This window comes from Antennarius striatus, chromosome 7 (assembly GCF_040054535.1).
Source record: "Antennarius striatus isolate MH-2024 chromosome 7, ASM4005453v1, whole genome shotgun sequence".
Classification (NCBI taxonomy): Eukaryota; Metazoa; Chordata; class Actinopteri; order Lophiiformes; family Antennariidae; genus Antennarius; species Antennarius striatus.
The window spans coordinates 8,003,157-8,027,500 of record NC_090782.1 but is presented as its reverse complement, the minus strand read 5'-3'; the positions used below and the strand labels follow the sequence as shown (position 1 = coordinate 8,027,500).

Below are 24,344 nucleotides of genomic sequence, written 5' to 3'. Positions count from 1 at the left end.
CAGACTCTCAAAACACATTTGGGCCTGCCGAGTCTGTCCGGTCCCCTGCTCTGCCAGCGGATCCAACTCACCAGCAGGTAGTGATCAGTTGACAGCTCTGTCCCTCTCTTCACCCAAGTGTCCAACACACACGGTTGGAGGTCTGATGATACGACAACAAAGTCGATCATTGACCTCCGGCCTAGGGTGTCCTGGTGCCATGTGCACTTATTGACATCCCTTTGATTGAACAAGGTGTTTGTTATGGACAAACTATGACTAGCACAGAAGTCCAATAACAGAACTCCACTCGTGTTCAGATCGGGGAGGTCATTAATCCCAATCACCCCTTTCCAGGTCTCACTGTCAATGCCCACGTTAGTGTTGAAGTCCCTAAAGAGTACAATGGAGTCCCCAGTCGGAGCACTATTCAGTACTCTTCCCAGGGACTCCAGGCAGGCTGGGTATTCCGCACTGCGGAAACGTAGCTATAATCTGGAGAAAAGCAGGTCAGTTCTCAGATGGTAGCAAGGTTGGTGCCACTCATCATTCATTTACAAATGTGATTGCACTTTAGTTAACATATTTAAATGTTCAGATATTAAGATGTGATAGACTGTTTTTGCATGATTTGAATGAGGCAAAATAACATGCTTTTTCTCTCGATTATATTGTTATAATCATTTGTTTCAGATATACTGTAATTATTTTCTTTATAAAAATTAAATTTGGAGTTCAAAAAGTCTTTTTTCAAACTTGAGTCTTGAAAAAGAGGGGGTCGTCTTATAATCAGGGTCGTCTTATATTCGGGCCAATACGGTAAATACTTGTATGTCAAGCAGCTCGTATCTCACGGTACTATATATATATATTATGTATTTAAAACATATACTGTGTACTGTGTGTACATATAAATACACACACACATATATGTGTGTGTGTGAGCATATAGTTATGTGTGTGTGTGTGTGTGTGTGTGTGTGTGTGTGTGTGTGTGTGTGTGTGTGTGTGTGTGTGTGTGTGTGTGTGTGTGTGTGTGTGTGTGTGTGTGTGTGTGTGTGTGTTTATTGACAGCTAACTTTGACAGCAACAAGATGCTGAGAAAGGACAAGGGGAAACTGAAGTGTCTAACTGTGAAGAAACAAAAATGACATTACTTTGTGGGATTTGATTTGCTTTTAAAAGCCCGTAAACACAGCACAATAAATATTTGTGGAGAGACTTAGTGAATGGCAATGGGGAAGTGCGGCAGATGGAGGATAGGAAGGACATTTCATCAGACGTTCCAACAAATATGAAGGACTGCGGCACACTTTCCACATTATTTGCGCATCCTTTTCTGTCTCTGTGGGCAGAATCTTAATAGAAGTGCATAGGTGTTTCTTTTCACTGGCATGTGCTTGTCCACAATCTTCTGCTTGTATGTGTTAGTGTGTGTGTGTGTGTGTGTGTGTGTGTGTGTGTGTGTGTGTGTGTGTGTGTGTGTGTGTGTGTGTGTGTGTGTGTGTGTGTGTGTGTGTGTGTGTGTGTGTGTGTGTGTGCGACTGATATACATGCCTTCATTCGTTTCAGAGGATTATTCATTTCCTTTTGAAGTGAGGCAGCTCGCCCGGCAAGGAAGGTCTGAAAGGCGGCTGAGAGCAGGCTTTCATACTTCTCCAACAGAAGCTTGTCTTCTGGGGGGTAAATACGTCTGTAGGCCATAGAGACACAGAGAAAAGCAAGAAGAGTGAACAAGGATTGGAGAAAGAAGATGTGGAGTGAGAAGGGTAATCAATGCAGGGAGCAAGGAGATCACAAGGGAAAGAGAGGGAAAAAAAGAAATGAAACTGAGATAATAAAATGGAATTTCGCTTACAATGGAGATTGTTGGAGTGACTGGGTAGTGACAAAAAAAAAGTAGCATAAAAAAAAAAGAATGGCCTCACCTGCCATGAGAGAAAAAAAATGAAAAATGGAAGAAATTAATTAAATGGTTATATTATGTAGTGATGTGTATTATAAAGTTATTTTCTATTTAATATCACCAATTCTTGGTTATTTTTACTCAAAATCGCTGAATTTTCACATTTACCGCTGAAATACAAAGAGACCTCTCTCCCTTGAGAGGCACCAGCCCACCGAGCCTCACCATGGATTCCGCAATGACTCGACTAGCTGTGCTGGTATGCTATACAGTGAGACTGTAATGCTATCTCTCTATATGTCGCTCTTAAAATATTCAAACACTTTTGCTCTATGAACTAAATTTCCATAATTTAGCTAATGTATATAATGTACAGTGTTTTTTTGTCAACAACTACATGGGTGTAACGTCTTTCTTGAGTTGAGTGGTCCAGAAACCGCTGGGACAAGGCACTACGTGAGGCACGATGATATTGTGCCTCATTGGTAGGGGGCGCTGGTGATCCCTGGGATTCGGCTGATGATTCCTCTTCCTCAGCCGTAGAAGTGACAGCAAACTACAGTACGGCCATTTATTTGTTTTCCACTTGCCTTTAAGGCAAGGAGCGGCGCATAGACTTCATTTATAAGTAAACGCAATGTATAAACAAACATGTAGGTAACAACATAATGTATTTTTTAATCAAATGTGCTTATTTGTGTGTTACAGTTTGTACGTGTAAATAATTCTGCTCTGAGACTTTAAAAATAACCCATTCACTGTTGATAATAAGTTGTGAATAAGCTACACTGTAGGTTCATGTGTTTGTAAATCTGATTATGATGAGATCAGTGCCTCACCAGCCATGAACCTCACCATACGTCACTGGACGAATATGTGCAACGTGAATTTACATGTACTGTATAACGGAATGTGATGGGAGTCAGCGTTCTGCATGATTTGCAATGTCTAGTTGAGCAACTCTGGTCTCGCACTAGCAAAAATAAAGGAACACTTCCTTAAACTGCATGGAAAACAAAAGAAACAGACTTGCTGTGAAAATGACATAAGAGCACTTGCCAAGGTGAAGCCACGCATATCTGAACCAGTCTCTCAATAACAATAGCAGAAGTCACACTGATTTGCAGGTAGGTAATTTCATGTGAGTTCATGCACTGTCTTGGTCTTGTTCCTTGAAAAAGGTGACATTAATGCAGAATTCATTAAATACACCAGTAAAACATACTGTATACTTATGTCTGAAATTTAAAAAAATATATATACAGTATTTTTTTTTTTTTTTTACTAAAGAAGGGTTCGGTGAGTGAGCATATGAAACGGGCAGGGTTTTGTACCTCCAACAAGGTTAAGAACCGCTACTCTAGAGGCATCACTTGGATTCTAAAAGACCTTCATTTAGGTGTTACAGACAGACCAAACCTGATTATCTACAGGTGGGCAAAGAGGAAGAAATATGAGACCACTTCATGCAGACAGAAACGGCCATTCAGTCAAGTGGTAAGCAGAGGAGTATCTCACAAAAATATGGCATCCATATCTGAAAAAATGTGACCAAAAGAGAAATTGAAGAACAAAACAATGGCAAATCGGAGCTTGGTCTTCAGTTGGGATGGGCTCCGTATGTCAGGTGCCATCCTAAATGAATTCACTGGAAAAACAAATTATATAATATAAAAATAAAATGACAGGCAGGCAACATATACATGCTAAATAATTTCTGACATCCAAAAAGGCAAGCATCTGACAAGAGGACAACAAATTTGAACATCTACATCCCTTGCCCACTTATTAATTTTTTGTATTGCATTTTTACATGTAATACATATATAATTCCCATCATCAACAACTTTGGTGCACTTTTTTAGTCTCTTCATCTTGAATCACTATTCATTCTGAGACCTTGGGACACTGCTGATAACACTTATAAAGGTAAGCAGAGAGGGCTGGGATCCATTAAGTGGACAAGCATAAAGGACCGCCCCTTCTCTGTGGTTGTATGCTTCTTCCGTACCTGTAGTTCCCCAAATGTTGCTTCTCATGTTCCTCCCTTGAGATCTGTTTGCGGACTTGTGCCAGGTGCTCTTTCTAGAAACAGTAACAAAAAAACAAAACAAAAACAGTAATTCTCTTTGGTTAAAATCACATTGTCCTCTGACTTATCTCTGCAAATTTTTTTCAAAAACAAAACAAAACAAGGAGGTATGTCGTGATTTTGTTTCTTTTTTTGTAGCTACACTTGATTATAAGCTGTATGGTGGAATTATGGTGTTCAGATACCAAATTTGACACATAACACAGAAGATAATATGACTACTTAACTAATACTCCAGCAACATCAAGCTGTGAGTGAGCCAATATACACCGTGGATAGAACTGAACCTGGTCTACCACTTAAGTATGTCAGAGCTTAAAAACAAGGCAGTTCCAATTTTGAAATACTGCTTCTGCACCATGTTTACTTATTCCTGTTGATTACTGCAATGGATGATCAAAAGACTAACAAGGCAGTCAGAGACTGCAACATCCCGCAACACCCCTGAATTTAAAATTTTACCCTTTTTGCACCCTTAAAGATACAAAAGTGGTAAGTTGACATCGACCTAGTTTTCCAAAGGTGACTCTGGCTTGTTGAAAATGTTGCTTTTTGTTTTGTGATTAAATCTCATCAGGTTTCAGAGATGTTCCATGGTTTACTCCACAAAGGAGGTAAACTTTTTGCTGATGTTGGTTTTGTTGTCCCCTTCTCTAAAATAATCAAACAATTTTACATGAAATTGGGGAATAGGACCCAAGGAAGAATCAATACAATATGTTGAACTGGACCACTACAGGCCCACAATGCACTGCTCTTGATTCACTGCCTGACCAAATTGTTCCTCAGGAAGTTGAGTCAAGAAGAGCTTCACATGGAGCTCTCCACCAGGAACGGGCACTTGGCTACTATAGAAGTGAGCTCCATTACAGTTTTGTTAAGAAGGCACTCTTCGCGGAGGAAACTCCATGGGGAAACCGAGTTGCCTTGGTGGAGATTTGCACTCTGAATGCTGACAATATGTCTATTTAGTGGATAACCCCTCTGCTAAGGCTGATAAGAAATCATATGACTAATGATTGGCTAGTATGATTATGAAAACATCATTTTAGTCACTAGGCTGCTTTTTTTATATCCTTTTGATTGCACTGAAGAAGCTCAGCTGTTATTGGTCAGATGCCATCAGAGAGAATTGTGGGTTTACTGAGCAGATCTCAAATTAGAATACATGAAACTGTACAAAGTTCTGAAAAAAACTCCCCATGCTAAATACTAAGGCCAAACTAATTTGAATATTTTCATGATGTGTTTGTGCATACCAACTCTTCTCTCCTTCGCTCCAGTGTGTGTCTCTGTTTCTCCCAGTCCGAGGAAGCTGCAGAGAGTTTCTTCATGGAGCCATGTCCATAGAGCCGTCTCTGAGCCTCTGCCTTTTGCTGAGCCAGGTTCCGTTTCTTATCACTCGCTCTGAGTCCACAATAAAAAAGGTAATGGTCAAACTGTTGTACAGTTTCAGTACATGCAATACTAGTATATAAATAGTACAGTAATATTAGCAAGCATTTTCACAGTTTTCCTACCAAATTTAACTCTTGTGAAATCATTGCTGAAATTTTAAAACTGTTCTATCCCATTTATATGTCTATTTCCACCACCATACACAATAATGGTTCTTTCAGAAAACAGATGACTAAGTATTTCAGTACTTCATGGTCTATCAAGACTGATGATATCAGTAAAAATAGGATATATGTTGTAATCTTTGATAAGGTTTGACAGCATATAAAAGGGACCAGACAGCTTATTCTGTAGAAAGTGGGTCGCTTCGGTCTGTAGAAAGGGCAATTTATTTTGGTCAATCGCTGGCCTTTTAAATTGGATATTGAGTGCTGTTGGGTGGGCTGAGGTTTATCAATGTCCATGCCTTGCCGGGTCTGAATTGATCCCTCGTTGATACACTTAGTGTTGGAAGCAGGTTTGAGAGCTGACCCTATCTCTGCACACCACTAGTTCTCCTCTTCTGGGAAGCAAAGACATTACTATATAAGGAAAAAGTGAGTGAGGTAGAACAAAGCCCTCATTCACTCCAGCATGAACATATGCAGTTTGTCCAGTGGACACCCCCCCACACACACACAAACTCATCCACTCCACCCACCCACCTTGAGGTTTCCACCAATTTATTTCCAATGAAATAATAAAATCTCCCTGTTAAAAAACATCCATGAAACAAATCAACCTGATAAGAAATTTGTCCCTGCCACCTGAAACTCAGCAGGAGGATAGACTGATTTCTTTTATATAGAATGGCCGTACTTTTCTCCACACTTGGACAAAGTAGATCTATGGTGCTGCATGTCATTGATTCATTGCATATGTGCATGTGTGCGTGTGACTAGTAGATTCAAGACTATATTTAGAGCAGTAAGAGGAAGACGAGCACAGAAAGCAAGAGGAGGGGAGAGATCCAGAGGTCTAGTGCACGATGATCAATCAGTGGACAGACTTGCAGTAGCCAGGGGACAGAAAAGCATGTGAACAAACACAGAGCCTCGCACATACTAATAATATATTACACAACAACAATGAAGAAAAAGATACACTGATGAAAACAAAATAGAAAACCAAGACTAGAGAGAATTGTAGCAAACATAGACTCTAGAATACAGATCGGAGAAGAATAAAAGTTACACTATCTTACTGGTGTTTCTTACTGGAGAATGCACCCTTCAGCAGAGGTAAAGCTTTGAAAATTTCCTGCTCTGTTTTTTTGAACCCACAGTAGCATCAACAAGAAAATTTAAGCGCAGGATTCTTGGTTTTTGTCCAAAACTCAAACCTTGTGTTATTTTCACTTTCACTAATGTCACAACTGCCTCATCAGTTTGAAAACAAAACAAGGAGAAGACTGAATTTTGAAGGGAGTCAAAGTAATTGCAAAGTTTTCAGGGTTGCCAAGAATCGATTGAAATCCTTAGACATTCAAGAGGAATAAATAAATAATAAATAAGAAAATAAAGTTCGACAAAGGCTTTGTCTGTCTGTGCACATGAAACGTAATGGGCCCTTAAACTCAATTCATTTATGTCTATCTACAAGCACGAGTGTGAGTGTGTGTGTGTGTGTGTGTGTGTGTGTGTGTGTGTGTGTGTGTGTGTGTGTGTGTGTGTGTGTGTGTGTGTGTGTGTGTGAAAGAGAGAGAGACTTGGGCAGGCAACAGTACCGAATGTTGAGGAGTTTGAGTGCATTGAGCAGCACCCCTTTCTTCACGTCGTAATCAATTTTCTGATCGGTCCCAAAGCTTGGAGCTCGATTGATCTGCCAGAAAGAAGAGGAGAGAAACATTCAAAGAACATTCTGTTTTTTATTTCTACTTCACCTCAGTTTTTTTTTCCTTCCCAGTTGGCTGACAGAAATGCAGTGCAATTACAGGAGTGGATTTAGGGCATCTTTGGAAAACATTCACCACAAGAAGGGAGGCTGGAGGGGAGACAGAGATGGAGGGGAGGGGGTATTTTCTCTTTCAAGGACACTTTGGAAGTTTGAGCCTTTGCCTTGGCATAAATCGTGTCCGACATTGACGTGCATGTGCATGGAGAATAAAAGTGTTTGTGTGCAAGAGTGCGTGTATATGAACAGACTGTGTAGGTTAAACTGTCACCAGATTGGTGACCGTAGCCTTTTCAGCAAACAGCAAGTGGTCCATGAAGCTGTAACCTAAATATACCAGCACTGCTTCACCTCATCATACCACAAGCAACTCTCAATAATCTCGACAAATTGCTGTCCAACAGCACAATGCTATCACATACAATCAGAGACAACCAGAAAGTCGGCTGAGTAAGAGCTGAATATGTCACCTGTGATTTGAAGTACAAAAGCCACTTTCACAAATTGAAAAATCTGAGAGCTGCCTACTTTTCTTAACAGTACAATTTCCAGCTCCGGTGCAAGGTATTCAGATATTATATCTGTTATTATGCCTGGCACAATAACTCTAAATTCTCCCCCTGCTCACTCTTATGTCCATCTCTGTCCCTCTTCTAAGGTGAGGGAGAGAAAAAAAGGAGACAAGTGCAGAGGGAGAGTGGTTGAACCAGTGACTGTGATTTGAATGCCATACTCTCATGAAGTGAGTTCAAATGACAATGAAAGAATGATCAAACAAAAGGATGATTCACGTTGATAACACGTTATATTTTGGGTCTCCTGACAGCATCAAAATGGTATTATCTCTTCTATTTTTGGCATAATTATACTGTATCTCCCAGCCTATATATTTGAATAAGCTCACTTAAAAACCTCACGGTGTCACATTTTAACTCCACCCACTACCTGCCGAACCAATCAGGGGACATCTACCAGAAGGAATCACCAGAAAAATATGGGGCATAAGGCATCAGCCAGCGAGGCTTTTTGTTGCGGTTATGAATTTCGTCCACACGACAACGCAGATTTCCGGGACGAAAACGCCAACCAAAGTGAAATTTTTTGAAAACACCGGGACTGCGTTGTCGTTTGGACGCTGTAACCGAAACTTTTTCTATCCGGGGGGCGTCTCCCTTCGACGAAAACCGCTGTGATGTTAGTGTGTGTGACCCGTGTCTATATGTACACACACAATGGACGGGGTAAAAACTGGCTACTTTCTGACGTATAACAACTCCACTTCAAAGACGAATTGATAGACATTCTTGACAGTTGAATAGTTGTTCCTCTGTTTCTTTCTTTATGAGTCATGAAGTTTATATATTTATTTATTGATTTATTCATTCATTCAATCACGTTCCCTGCCAAAGACGCTGATGCCAGTATTGGGTCAGACCGGGATGCGCTGCCTGCTGGTGGGAGAACTCTGATGGGTGCCCCTATAATACCAATACATTTGTTTTAATATGTGTAGTATGAAGTCTGATATTATTGTTTTATTGTGGAATTTCACAGGTTCCAGCTAATATTATATATAGATAATATATGTATTTATTCTATACAAATATATACGTGTATATGTATGTGTGTGTGTGCGTGTGCGTGTGTGTCTGCGTGTGCATGTGCGTGTGTGTGTATGTGTATAAATAAAATTAGGCCCACATATAAAATACCACATTCCAAAAATGTTGGAATGTGGCTTAAAACACAAATAAAAGCAGAATGTGAAGTGTGAATGTGAAGTCTCCTTGAGCCCACATAGCTCAATTATATGACTATTTGTTATATTAAAGTGGAGAAGCTGTAGTCAACTCACTCCTACAGAATGCAAAATCTTTGGAGGGTTCCAATATGTTTTTAGCAATTGTCGTATTTTGTTATGGCTGGCATTTAATTGGGAACTATGACAGCATTTGGAGTCCAGTCATTGAGAAAATACATCCAAAGTATATCTTGATTAGTGCTGCTCACATCTTTGCACTGAATATAGTCATAATCATCTGCCCAGAAACTGGATCATTTTTTTCTGTTTTGTAGACCCCCACCAACATGGATATTCCACTGCTCCTCTCCAAGTCCCTGTGTATATTTTTTCTTGCATTCCAAGCTTCCCAGATGTCTTCTTTATTATGTTCAGTATTGTATTGAATGTTTTCTTTAACAATTTACTGAAATGTTTAGAAAGGCTGCTTTCAGGATTTTAAATATTTCCATATGTGCAAAGAACATCACTGCAGTAAATATCAAATGATATTTAAGAATCAAAGCAAGCATCTGTATTTATAAAGTGAATGGGAGGAAGAGCTTAGAGAAGGCAGAATTTAACAGCCTATATAAACACATTTAATAAAACACACACACGCGCACACACACACACACACACACACACACACACACACACACACACACACACACACACACACACACACGCACATATATACAGTATATATGTATGTATAAATTATTATTGTCATTTGTATACATACACATTTGGGTGTGTATAAAATAACCAGTAGATCCTGACCAATCTGGCCATCTTCCTGATTTAATCATGAATTAAATTACGCTGCAGATCAACATGTGTGAATTTTCTTCACATCACACTATTTTTGTCCACCTGAAATCAATCTAATTTTAATCAGAATGTAAAATTCTATGAACCGCTCTGCCTCATGCACAGATTCAGCACCAAAACTATGTTTTGGTCATAATCAGCAACACTTCTCGACTATCACATATCATTGGTAACATGTCTCAGCAGAAGCCCACCCCTAATTTGTCACATGTAAATTCTTCATATACTTTGAACAATTGTAACATGCATATTAGTTTCTAATCTTTCACAGGCTTGTAGGGTGTCAGATCAGACTGCAGGCTAAAAACACAGGGACCAACTTACATCACTGTGTAAAACTCTGTCTGTGGTGTTACAGATATAAAAAGATCTGCAAGTGTGTGTTCGTCTGAACTCACATGAAATCCAGTGATGTGGCACCTTCCTGCAGGGTAGTAGAGATGTGGGCAACATCTCGAGTCAATTCTAAAGTAAGATTTTGTTTTCCTCTTCTGCTCATGCTTCACCTTTCCACCAAATTCCGTGAAGATTTAACAGCACGGACAAATGATGCATACAAGCAAAATCAAAAAGACAACCTCATTGGCATAGGTATGTGTAGAGAGCAGAGTAGTACTCTACTCTACTCTGATAAGGTAAGTGCCAAATTATTTCTGTTTTACAACAATTCAACATGAAAATATTACCAGTATATATAATGATGGTAGTATATAATCAGCTTGTGAAATGTAAAAGCATTGGGTAAGTCATTTGTTTCAGTTTTCATTATTAATGATTTACCACAACTGTCAAACAATGACCATCCCAGTAGCTTTAATTTGCAGAGGGAGTATTTGAGTAAGAATGTTACCCAGGAGGGTGAGATCGTCGACAAAGAACAGTGAATGTCCAACGAGAATGTGTGGAACCAGGAAGTTTAGGACCTTCAAGATCTCTGGCTGAAAATGTGCAAAAGCTTCTTTATAAACTCGTGTAAAACATTTCAAGGCTTGCAAGGGAGTGCTCAATAAACTACACTCCGACCCCCTTTCTCTTCACTCCTTAACTAGACATTACTTATCCAGACACAGAGGTGTTTACTGCTGTGAGGCTTGTTTGGGATCAGTGTTATGAGACAATATTTACATCACAATCAGGATCCCAGGCAAAAGAACAAGAGTTGTGACTGTGTTGCCAAGCATGGGTTAAGCAGCCAAAAAAATATATTAGCAAAGAAAGAAAGATTGTGTTTTTGGTCCATGAGCCATATTTAAATAATAGGAGCGGGTAGGTTTCCTTGAATTTTTACAGGCAACCCAACATTAATAGTACATTAATTATATAAGAAAGCTTCCATGCTGTAATGCATGTGGCTGTCTGAAGGCAGGCAACAGTGAATAAGAGCATTGGAGAATGAGGAAAAAATGTCCACATCTCTGAAGAAACTATACTTCTAAGAGCTTATTCTGCCATAGGTGCCCCAGACTCCTCAATTAGTTCAGAGAATAGAGCAACAATTCCAAAAGTTAGCCACTAAATCACATGATGTGGGTTTGTACTGGCAAGCCATCGTTCACATTTTTTCTACACAGAAAACATTTATCAGAAGGAGAGAGAGTAGGTGATGAATGTCTCCCGCTGTAAAAGAGGGAAAAAGAGAACCCTATCCGACTCTTTCAATCAATAGAATGAAGTGCACAATACATTCTTCTGTTTGCTGTGAGGGACAGAGCTCCACTTCAACCTGTAAAACCCTAAATAAGGGGGGAAAAAAACACAAAATAAAAAGAGGGTAGAGGTCTGTTTTCATTTAGAGCATTTCCCAATATGACAGAATGAAAAGAGTATGATTCAGAGTGCCGTAGGTAAACACCAGACTGGCAGTGATCCTGGCAACGGTTGTCTTGTTACTTGTCTTCATTTCGTTGTTTGATTTGTGGCGTCAAGCTGTCACAGTGGATTGGCATAGCGACACTCTTTTTTTTTTAAACTTTTCCTCAGGTGTTCGCCTTTCTCCTTCTCTTTACCTGTTACACATTTCATCTGGTTAGTTCCTCTTCCTGCTGTTTCACAGTATCTCTGGAAGTGTTCTCCATGGTCACTTATTAACCCTTTCACTCAATAGCTCTCTCTCTCTCTGGTTATTGTCTCTATGTTGCTGTGTTCTTCTCTTCCTCCCTGGTAGAAGAACGTGGACCAGACTGGTCTTAATGAACCCCTGCAGGCACCCAAAAGCCCCACTCTGACTTCCTTAAGTGATTCTGGCAGGATCTTAAAAGAGCCCTTAGTCTCTTCTAGATGCATTCAATAAAAGCATCACATGGAATCTTAGAAACTCCTTTTTTCTCGCTCTCTTTGGGTTATGCATCAAAATCAGATCAGTGCAGCCCAAATATCACTCAGCCCAGTAACAGAATAAAAGTGTTGGAAAATAAGTCAATTTTCACAGAACAGGTTTATCATCATCTGATCATTTAATCAAACAGACTGTGGTCAGGGGGTGAGCTGTAAATTAGAAGAAATTCTCTACAGGATGTGTACTTTTTTTGTTGTTTTTTTCTGCACCTGTTGGTGTGTGACTGACACACATATGTAATCTTCTGGTTGTGAAAGCTTGTGGTAGGGAGGAATTTCTTATTTTTTTCAAATATCCATGTGGCCTGAATTGCCTGTAAACAACAAACCTACCGACTGGTCTTTATTCCAGGTGTAACAGTTAAAATAAAACAAAGACATGTAAATCTACAACCATTAAGTACAATGGAAATCATTTATTACAGCTGAATAACTTCTAAATGGTATAACCCGTAAATAAAATATTGTACAAGTGAGTTTGTAAATGTAACTTTTGCTGTGTCGCAACAATACTTTTAAGATAATGACAATAGCTCAGCTGCCATTTTCCACTACAAATTGCTTCCCTCCATTTACATCTATTCTTTTTCTGGAATATTCATCAAACAAGTGCAAGAGCTGCTCATGATTAATCAGTTTGGAAAAAAAACTACCCCTCTTATTATTCCTGGCAGAGTATAAACAGCCACTGCTTGACAAGCCCCACACACTCAAGGGTATCGACACAGTTCAACCGCTGTCAGAATGGAGTGTTTGTTGCAGCACAATGGTGGAATAAGAAAGGGAGGGAGAGAGGGAGAGCAAGAGTAGCAGAGCGACAGAAAGACAGACAGCTGGCCGCCATGTTAAGTCGTTCTCTTGTTTCAGCCGTCTTATCAATCACGGTTTTGTTCTGTTTCTGGCATTTTTAGTGGTCCTGCCGGGCACAGGGAAACTCTAGCTGAGCATGCGGATCTGCAGAAATGGTCCTGGGAGTGAATGGGCCAATGATTTGCTTTGCCACCAGTCAACCTGACCTGCATGACTGGCAGGGTGGAGAGAGTGTTGCTATTATTGTTTGTTTTGTGTGTTTTTTCTTTTTCTTTTTTAAATAGAGTGAAGCACAGCCACCACGGTGACAGGTGATCTGAAGGTGCACAAAAAGTAGATGGCGGACACCTAGTTTGACATCAACACCTAAACCTAATTTCCACCTCGGTACTAACAAAAACATGCAAGAACATATCAAGACACACATGTTTGTAGTCATAAATATAGCATACTCAACAAAACACACTACAATTTAACGACACCCATGTATATGAGATATACATCTTCACTCTCAATCACACACACACAACTCACAGAAACCAACGCTGCCATACGTGCTTCATGATAAATGACTAAATGTTGGGGTGTGTATTCAGCTACCCCACATATGCGGCCTGTGCGCCCCTAATTTGATACTTATTCTATGAAATAGTCATGTTGGTGGAAAATGGATGTGGACAGAAACAGACAGTCCCATACATCATTCTAATTATTCTTTAATACACCTCTTATGAACGGCAAAGTGGCTCACGGGTAACTACTGCCACCTAGGGTTCAGAGGGAGAAAGACACCCCCTCAGAGCTCAGAATTAAATCCACGTGCATTTAAAATAAGATTGAATCCTACTGAGTGACAAAGATTAATCAAAGGAAAAATAAGTCTGAAAGGTGGGAAAAGGCAAGAGAGACTCAGAGATAACTGACAAGATTAAACTGTATGTATTATCCTTGTTTATTTTTCACCCATGAGGACATGAAAGTTGTAAAGAAAGAACAGGTAGCAAGTAAATTCCTCCTCAGTCGCCCTGAAAACACAATATTGTTCAACCCTAACTGCTGTAGGTCAGCAAAAGGCTTCTAAAATTTCCAAAAGAAGTATGTGCAAAGGTAGGTTATTCTCTCAGTCCTTAAACAGCTACACTTTAGATAAATGTTCGCTCTTTCCACTTTTATGAATATCTATGCAAATTTCATGCCATTCTGAGATCCACAGACAAAACACTGTTTCAGTTCACAGTTTATTTAAGTACGAGGCAGTATTTATTCCCTACAGGAAATCAACAGTATTTCCAGAAGTCATGATTTCTTTGTATGTTTCACAGATGTGAGAGGAAAAATATCCCTGTGTTTGTTAGTGTATGTGTGTGTCATGGCATCTGTTTACATTTGTCAGCACAGATTACTTCCCACAAACACACACACACACATACACACTTGGACTCAAAAGAAAAGGAAGTCTGGATTATGTTGGCTCTGAGGAATGGACAGGCAACCCAAACTCATCTTGAAACAATCCAGAATGGAGAGCTGAAAGAAAGGAAAGTTTCAGAATGGAGGGAGGAGAGGGGTGAAGAATCACCGGCCTTAGGGGAGCAGTCCAGCTGCATTCCGTTGTCGTAATGCCCACTCACACACCCACACAAAATGAGACACAAACAAACCCATGCCACGGTTGACCTAAGCATGCCTGCCTCATTAGCTGCCAATCACTCTGCACAACCCGTCCAGGAGGAGTAGAAAAAGGGAAAGAGGTGGATGAGGAGATGCAGTAAAGAGTGCGGAGCCGTTCCATCGCAACCTCATATTGAAGATTTACATTGAAACACAAAGGAACTTAGCAAGCAAGACTCCAATCATATTTATTAACTGTTTCTTACTGAACTGGTCTGCTTTTGTGTTATAAGCAGAATTTCTCCCTGCTGCTCTGGGCTGGTTTGGTAGGCAGATCAGAATTGTAAACCCCACACACGCACGCGCACACACACACACACTACAGAGGACTATTCCCGGAGGCACAAAGACCACACATCCAGATGCATACACGCACGCACACAAACATACACACACAGGAGAGTAGACACATTCACAAAAAACAGAAACACCCTCAGTTGCACTGGGTTTCACAGCGCATATGTCAGCAAACACACATACACAATCTATTGCACACACCACACACATTGTGAAACTACAAATTAAATTTAGATGAACACACACGCATACACTAACGATCTTTTACGTGTGCCTCACACCAACTGCGGTTCTACCAAGCAGACTGACAGGTCTCTGTATGACCTGAAGCCAGACACTAGAGACAGATTAACACTGGGCAGGAAGGTCGGTATTTTATAGTTTCATTATATTTAGAGTTAACTGGAGATTTTTTTTCTCTGCAAAAAATGTATTTAAGTGAGCCAGAGCTGATAATGAGGCTGGGCTACAATCCACCAATCTCTGTGTCGGGGTCCGTGGACACCAGTCAGGACCTCATGACAACAATGAATTACACTTTTTGCTCAAATAGAAGAGTGTAAACAACTACTTTATGTATTTGTCCCTGCCCATCACCCTTTACACTCATTGAATAGTTTTTCTTCTGTTTTTTATTTTCCTCTGAATGAATTATTTGCCATGCAGGCTTGCAGTATATGAGCCTTGGATAAGCAGGGATAAACATTTTTCCCTTGAATAAATGCAAGGACTCACATTAGATTCATAGATGTCAGCTGTTCTCTTTGACCTGCACACCATGATCTGCAAAATTTATGAGTGAAGCCCTCAATGTGTTAAACTGAATTTATGTCTATTTTTTCTGCATTGATTATATTTCCCTTTGCAAATTTTTTACTTTCAAAGACAAAGAAAACACTCAGTAAAGTCCTTATAACCATAGCCTTGGCACTCACAATATAAACCACAGTCAAAGGCGTGTGTTTGTGTGTGTGTGTGTGTGTGTGTGTGTGTGTGTGTGTGTGTGTGTGTGTGTGTGTGTGTGTGTGTGTGTGTGTGTGTGTGTGTGTGTGTGTGTGTGTGTGTGTGTGTGTGTGTTTGTGTTTGTGTTTGTGTGTGTCAAGTGATCACGGCTCAATGAAACGCCTTCCTTATACGAGACACAGATGCTGTCTGGGCTGGTTTAATGAAAGTGCATGTCTCAGGTTCTGCCCTTCGAGCGTCTGTGTGGTGCTGATGTTTTGAATGTCAATAGGAGTTAAAACTTGTGTTGAATACCCTGCTGAATTAAGATAAGGATCAGACAAAAGAGTGTCTCTCTCTCTTTTATACCTTCTCTTCTCCTGTCTCTGTACTTGCTTTGAGCACAATGTGCCTGTTTGGTGCCTGGCCTTGGTTTAAGAAGCATCACTCTAGCCTTCTCTGTTTTCACCCCAGTGACAAGCTATTTAGCAGGTGTACTCGAAAGATTGTGGGTCGTTTGTCTGAGGTATCCAAATTTGTTATCAGTTCTTTTTTTTTCTTTTCTCTCCTTACAAACAACCAGTTTGTTGTATCTCACACAGAGCCTTTCTCACATTGGCACGACAGACACAAACATGTCCTCTAATCGAGTTTGGATTTGCATTATTTTGAATACTTGCTACAATAAAAAAAAAAACTTTGGCTATTTTCTGAAGGTGTGACTGGTAGATGTTAGAGGCATTTGTGTTCCTTTTCCCTCCACAGCCTCCTACACACAGTCAGAAAACAGCACAGAAAAAATAGAAATACAAAACACAGGACTAATCTTATTTGACAGTTTCTTACATATGATAGGTCTACCATTCAGGTATCTGACTGGCTTTCATTTAATACAGATTTAACTTTAGTTTCATTAGTAGTGAGTTTGCATGTTTAACAACTAACTTTGACATTTTAAAAAGTAAGACAGGAAGATGGTGTCAGAACAGCAGTCTGGGCAAAGCCCAAATGAGGCGTGGCATGTATAATTCACAGTGACACCAATAAGGAAACCTGAGAGGTGAAGTCCACAAATTCAAAACAAAAATGTAAGACCTAGATTGTGTTTCATTTCCTGACACATTTTTTATGGTTCTGGGTCTCAGGCAGTAGACAAAAATAAAAATACCATTAAAAAATGTTGAAATGAGGTGAAAGAGATTCAGTTTGCCATAAACTTTGCTAAATGTGCTGCTGAAAATTTTAATTTGGACCTGAGGGCTTGCCATAAGGCACAGTTTGTAGCAGCCAGCCTATGGGCCTAGCTGTGTGTTCATCCCTACTGAAAGGAACGGATGCAAGTGGTAATAAAGTTATTTTCAGGCTTGACAGCACATGCAGCGATCCTATGAAGGTCTCTATGGTTATAACTATCCCCTGACTAATCAGCTGGATTTTGAAGATGAATGATTGTTGAAAATGTTGCTTGAAACTGAAGGATTTGTGTGTGTGTGTGTGTGTGTGTGTGTGTGTGTGTGTGTGTGTGTGTGTGTGTGTGTGTGTGTGTGTGTGTGTGTGTGTGTGTGTGCGTGCGTGCCTGCGTGCGTGTGTAATGCTAATTGATAAGCATTATAGAGAGCTGCGAGTAGGGGGGATCATTACTGCTGTAGTGGAACAACTGCATTCATGGCTGTTTGCCATGTATGTGTTGGGTGTGCACAATTACACACACACACACACACACACACACACACACACACACACACACACACACACTCTGTCACTCACTCACTCACTCACTCACTCACTCACTCACTCACTCACTCACTCACTCACTCACTCACTCACTCACTCACTCACTCACTCACTCACTCACTCACTCACTCACTCACTCACTCACTCACCCACTCACTCACTCACTCACTGTGTTGGTCTCACTAGGTTATCTTTTGTCTCAAACTAGAACTGCTCAGCCGCATAATTATGACACCAAAATTCCACAGTGACTCCTCTGTAAACACGAACCACCTATAAAATGTCATTTCTTTACCCAATCAAACACTTTTTGTAAATCCTTACAGTTATTTAAGTTTGACATGATGGGAAAAAATAAACAAACATTTATCCCAGAGGCATTTCCCATATTTGAGTTAATTTTTGGAAAAGGTGGGGGGGATGAAGATACTTTGGGTTAAAGGATTTAGGTCATGCTTTTAAACGGCTGGCTGACATCAGAACAGTGAGACAGAAATCCTGGAATGGAGTCTGAACTTGAATCCACTTTCTGAATGAATGACACTTGAGCAATTGACGCTGAGTGAGGAGAGCGGGAGGGAGGTGTTTTTCTAGTCAGCCTGCAGTTCCAGCATATATTATGCTTCATCAGGAAGAAGCATCTTTGTTGTGTCGATGTGTACGTGTGCGCATTATTCATATGCGTGGGTGAAAAAGAAAGCATACATGTCATTGTGTTCATGTTTGTGGTTGTGTATAGTCCCTTCATTGTACATTCAAATATGTCTCTCTCGTGTTTAGAGATACATTAACGTATACTTGAGTCTGTGTGGGTGTTAGTGTGTACATTTCTGTGCTCCAGAGATGAGACTGTGCAAGCAAAAAGTGTCAGTTTATGCTTTCAGTCCGATAGTGTCCCAGGTAGCGTCACATCACTTCTGTTTAACACCTGGTGTCACTTTAATATAGCTTTTCTCAAATAGTGGGGCGCGCCCCCCTGTGGGGGCACGGTGCGATGCCAGGGGGGACGGGTGTGACCCAGGGGAACATACTTTTTTTGCCGTGCTACAATAAAGTATAATTGCACATCCACTACAGTAGTTGACAGTGGCGTTCTCATTGTCACGTGTGTGCAGGGAGTAGTAGCTCAAGGAACTATGAAGAAGTGTATGTAGCGCTGGGCTTCACTGTGACTACAGTGGGAGACGAGGAGAGACAGGTGTGTATACTGAGTCTAAAAATGCTGGCAGCGGACAGCATGAAGTCAAATAAATTAAGGCGGAACTTAAAGACATTACATCCCAATCACGCTGATCAGCCTCTGGAGTTTTTTCAGTGAAAATGTGACGAATATTGCCAACAATCATCCCGCTTTGTGAATGCTACTTCAGTAAACCAGCGAGCTCTGTTAGCATCATATAAGGTGGAGTACCAAACTGTTCAGTGAAAAAATAGCAGAGGAGCTGAGACACTGAGCAGGAGCTGAGAGTTCAGTGCTGTATTATCCTCACTTTGAAAAGCTGTGCACTGCAGAACATGCTCACTGTAGCCATTAATTCTGACTTCCTCATTTATGTTAAAAAAAAGAAAAGAAATCAGCACAAATTGCTTTACTCATTTTTGTTTGGTAGGTTAAGGTGTTTTATATATTGTGCTCCTCAGTTAATGTTTCTGAACCGAATTTGATTTTTTTTTTTAATTTATTGATTTTATTTAATTTTATTTTTCAGTATCAAATGGTGCAATAAGTTGGTCAAAAATGTTTACAGTTTAAAGAAGGCTTTTGTTTAATTTCAGGAAAATTGATGCACTTAAAACTTTTCTGTTATAGACTAAAAAATAACATTAATAAAATTATTCTTTGTTATAAATTGAACTATATTTCTTTTTTTCCCTTTGTTTTATTTGATGTTAATAAGGATACAATGTTATGCAGAGTTGTACTTGTAACAATTTTATAGACAATTGATATTATTTATAGTCACGGCAGAGAGTTGGGGGGGGGGCACCAATTGTTTTCTTCTTACTAGGGGGGTGCAACAGAAAATAATTGACAAGCACTGGTTTAATAGCAGTAAAGGCAGGTGACGCTCCACAGACCACTGCCCTCTTCTATGTAAATTGCAAACATATATACACACCCTCGAGCAAAATATCCAGAAATTACAGAAGTAAATGTATATATAGTAATTTCACGATGTGTCTTTAAACAGTATTATGACATTACATACAAATTAAATTAAAATTAAAAATTAATGAGAACTACATTAGAATTAACTATCTCAAATCAATAAATCGAATCAAACTTGCTCTAAATGAGGTGCAAAATTACTATTTTTTATAGTCAAAATGTAGTTTAATTTTTTAGCATTGGCAAAAGTGTAAATGACAAAATGGGAAAAAGTGTGAAACAAACTATCATGAACAGACACATGCAGAGCTGTACCTCCAGTAGCCAGGGTTTGAGCTTGCGGTCCAGAATAATGTCAAAGCCCAGGACCTCAAAGCAGACGCTGTCGCTCCCTGGTGGCTGGCCGGGGCGACACATTCGATAGGCATGCAGCACATGGGGCTCAGCCACAATTAATGTCTTAACCACCAGCTCCTAGCAGGACACACAAACACAAAGGGAGAATCAACTCACACACAAAAATACGTCAGCTCTTTCTATTTTATTCCTTTTCCCTTAATCCTAGAAAAAACCCACAGGATTAAACTTTACAGCAGGTGATTAAAGGTATTCTTAAACAGAAAATAGTGGAAATTAATAGTCCCACTTTAATTACATGCTACAATTGCAAAGTCAAATGCTTGAACCTTAAGATTTAGGGCTAAGCTCTGAAAATAACGTAATCAAGACACACACCTGACCAACAGACCTGTTTTCAAGATGCAGCATTACGATCTAGATCGATTCTCACATCCCCTGCAGCCTAAGACAACTCAAAAACCAAGCAGAAACAAATGGTGAAACTGGCACGGACCCTTTAGAATGTTACTCACAAACAGATTTATGCTGGTGGTGGTCCATCTGTGTGGAAAGTGGCTACCAACCTTTGTTAGTGTGGTTTGTGTGTTTGCAAGTGTGTTTGCTGGCTGCTACCTGCCTGCCTACTCCCACTGTGCAACTCAGGTAAACATGCTCACTCTGACAGACACACACAAACACAAACACACATCACTTTGCAAAAAGCTTTCCCTCACCAATCGAGCCCCATGCAGTGCTTCTGGCTTGCCATTTGCTCAGGCCAGTCTGACTGCTGCGTGTAGCAGGGGGGCAAATGGTCTGGCCCTGGCCTGATAAGGTTGCAGCCCCTCTCCCTATTCTATCTGTCTGTCATCAGACACCTTCATCCCTCTGTCCACTCATCTGACCCACAGGCTGCCCAGCACAAACACCTGCTCCTGCTACCACCGATTTTGCCCCAAGTCCCCAGTGCTGGCAGGTGTGTGTCTTTGTCCCTGCACCCATTACCTCCCTCCTTATCCTGAGCCCTCAGCATTGGCTACTACCAAACCCTGTGTGTGTGTGTGTGTGTGTTTGTGCGTGCGTGCATGCTCGCGTGTGAACGTGCGTGCGTGCTTGCGTGTGCACGTGCGTGCGTGTGTGCGGGATTGCGTGCATGCGCATGTGTGTGTATCTGTGTTTTGCTACGTCGAAATGCTTTCATAAGCTTCTTTGATCTCTTTTTATTATAGTTTTTACTCTCAATAGTGTCAATGTGAAGGTTTTTTTTAGATATTTTACATTAGGAACCATGCTTAATTTGTTTGAACTTGTTTCCTCAATTGCCACTTCTCTTTTTATTCCAGTGTCAAAGAGACAGCAGGATGTTATGGTGTTTTCTGAGATTTTACCTTCTTCAGGACAGACAATAAAACTGAACACATTTTTCAAGAGTCAAATTTCAGGTCACAGTGGACTGTCAGGAAACTGATCAAATTTATATTATTAATTAAAGCAAAGCATTAGTATGTCAATACAAACTTGTGAGATTATTGACTAGATGTGCAAAAGTTATTAAAATATATCAGCCTCTAAAATGCCTAAAACTAATTGCAAATGCTCAATTACAATTTAATTGTCTCTCAATAATAATGAAAGACAACACAAGTTGGGATCTTGAGATTTATCGTTTTCATGTCATCATCAATTCACCTAAAAGTAAAAACAACATGAGATTCTTAACAGCAATTGTTTGACAAAATTTTCTGCCTCTGATTGTGACCGACAGCAGAAGATTCATAGAAGCCTGTTAAGTTTTTAAGAAAAAAAAAAGTTACAAAAACAATTAAATAAAACTGTGTGTAAATACTAACAGAACAAGTAAGAGTATTGGATTTTGAGTTTAAGGTCGAATGTTGGTATCATGGGAACAGAAAGTTAAACAAAGTAGAGTCACACAGGGATCATCCAACCCAAATAAGCTCAGACAGAGGGACAAAAAGGCATGGTAAACAACGAAGTAGATAAAAAGAAAAAATATATAAAAATAGGAGAATCAAAATTAAAATAGCCATTTAGGGAAAATTAGTAAAAGATAGACAGGGACGAAAAGAATAAAAAAAATCACATCAATGCTCCAAACGTACTTGATGAGAAAAACTCAGCAATGTGTGGATGGGTAAAGAGAGGCACTACAAACAGAAATTCCCATCCACTCAGAATCATTTCACTGAGCTCTTCCTGGAGGTAAACATGGCTCTGAAGCACACAAAATCACTGTCGCAACAAATCATATCAAACTTGTGTTTTCTGTGCAACATGCATTGGTTAGTAGAAAGAGTATGTGTATTTACAGCTGTAGCCTTGCATACTATAATTGTGGATGAATGCTTGCGATATTTGCTTTTGTGGTGTGTTTTGTTATCATACCATACATCAGTGTTTTCCTGAAAGTACATATCCACTACAACTCGAGTGTTTGGAAGTGAGTGTGTGTCAGTTTGGGTGGTCTACCCACGTACAGAGACGTCTCCCCAGAACTTCATCACATCGTAGTCATTTGTGCGGAGAAACTCAGTGAACCAGCTGATGGACCTCTTGCTGCCTTTGTCCACTGTTTCATCTCGCTCAAAGTTCTCATTGTGTTTGTTGACCGAGTAGTTGGTCAGATGCATATAGAGCTGACTCTGTCAAAAACAAAGAGGAGTACATCAACTCAAATGTTCAGGTGCTGAAAGACATCAGAAAAAAGCAACAGATTCGCATGGCAGTTTTAATGTCATCCTGAAGTCCAGGCAGGAAGAAAGGAAATGTATTCACACCAGGTGCCGTGTTGTGGATGTTGCTGTATAAAAACACTTGTCTTCTTCTTTTCTCTTATTTCTCTTATTTTCTGAGCGGAAGGGTGAATTAAGCTATTTTCCCTCCCAGTTCGATACATTCATAACTCAGATGTCAATACCACACAATCTTCAAAGGCTGAATCAGAGGTTGACATCCTGTTAATCTGATTCAATCTCATAACCTTGTTTAATAAGAATCTGAACACATAATGGATACAAATAAAACAGTTGTGAAATGAAATGCTATTTTAATATGTGGTGTACTTACTGAATATTGTGTGCAAACAGCTATGGTACCTGTGATGACGGTCTTTAGTGTAATTACACCTTTGTCAGATACCATAATCATCACACCATGGAATATACTCAAGGGTATTCACACTTTATGCACACTTTTAATGTAAAACATGTTCCCCAAAAGTAATATGGGCAGACATTAATAAAAGAAAAAAAAACTAGTCCCTTGGCAACAGCTAAAGGTTCAGGAAATTGTGCAGCAAGAGAAACTCATTGTACTTTATGAGAATTCCCTAAGAGTTCTTCCTATACCTAAAGGTGGCGGAAATATTCTTATGGGATTGACTAATATTGAGGGAAACAGCAGTGCAAGCTTACAATCAAAGAACATCAGAACCTTGTGTATTCAAGGGTAAGGGTCATAATACTCCATTGTTCCCACATCACATGACTAAACAGCATCCTTCAGCAGCAGCCTGTAACTCACCATTGTGTAACCTTTGCTGTAACCCACTCTTCAAACACCGTCCCTCACAATATAAGACAATACATCCTTGTCCTTAACCTACACAGTAATCAGGCTGTGGCTGATGGCCACTCCAGTCCCCGATGGCTGCCTGAGTGGCCTGGGAGCCTCTCCCTGTGGGATTGAACATCCATCTCCATGACATAGCTCACTCCATCATGTGTCAGAGTCTGGATAAGACAATGCACGCTTGTGTCCCGGGAGGTGTAAACCACATCTGTGTGTGTTGTTTGAGTGTTCATGCTGGTGATAAGCATCAAGCTTTATGTGAAGCTGTGTACATCTGTACATTACAACCCATCATCAGCACCAGACTGTGTGCTTCAGCAGGTGCAGAACCTCAAGGCAAATATGAGCTGCTTGATATTACAGGAGACATCTGGCATGTGGACATTTATGCTCAGCTGTGTTCATACTGTGTGTGTGTGTGTGTGTGTGTGTGTGTGTGTGTGTGTGTGTGTGTGTGTGTGTGTGTGTGTGTGTGTGTGTGTGTGTGTGTGTGTGTGTGTGTGTGTGTGTGTGTGTTCATTTAAGAAAAAGCAACAGCTACGCAGTTGTCTACACTTCTGCACTACAGTAGATCTCTCAACCTTGGGAAAAAATT

General features: G+C 40.1%; 1 protein-coding gene across 1 annotated transcript in view; it reads right to left on the bottom strand.

Moving 5' to 3' along the window:
- ttll7 (tubulin tyrosine ligase-like family, member 7) overlaps positions 1-24,344 on the bottom strand; it is a 95,988-nt gene that overhangs the window by 50,235 nt on the left and 21,409 nt on the right. The window contains exons 8-13 of the mRNA XM_068320454.1: positions 22,657-22,821; positions 20,135-20,293; positions 7,141-7,235; positions 5,237-5,384; positions 3,897-3,970; positions 1,537-1,672 (exon numbers count right to left, since the gene is read on the bottom strand). Coding sequence (XP_068176555.1) covers positions 1,537-1,672; positions 3,897-3,970; positions 5,237-5,384; positions 7,141-7,235; positions 20,135-20,293; positions 22,657-22,821 — 777 coding nt within the window. The remainder of the gene's footprint in view (positions 1-1,536; positions 1,673-3,896; positions 3,971-5,236; positions 5,385-7,140; positions 7,236-20,134; positions 20,294-22,656; positions 22,822-24,344) is intronic.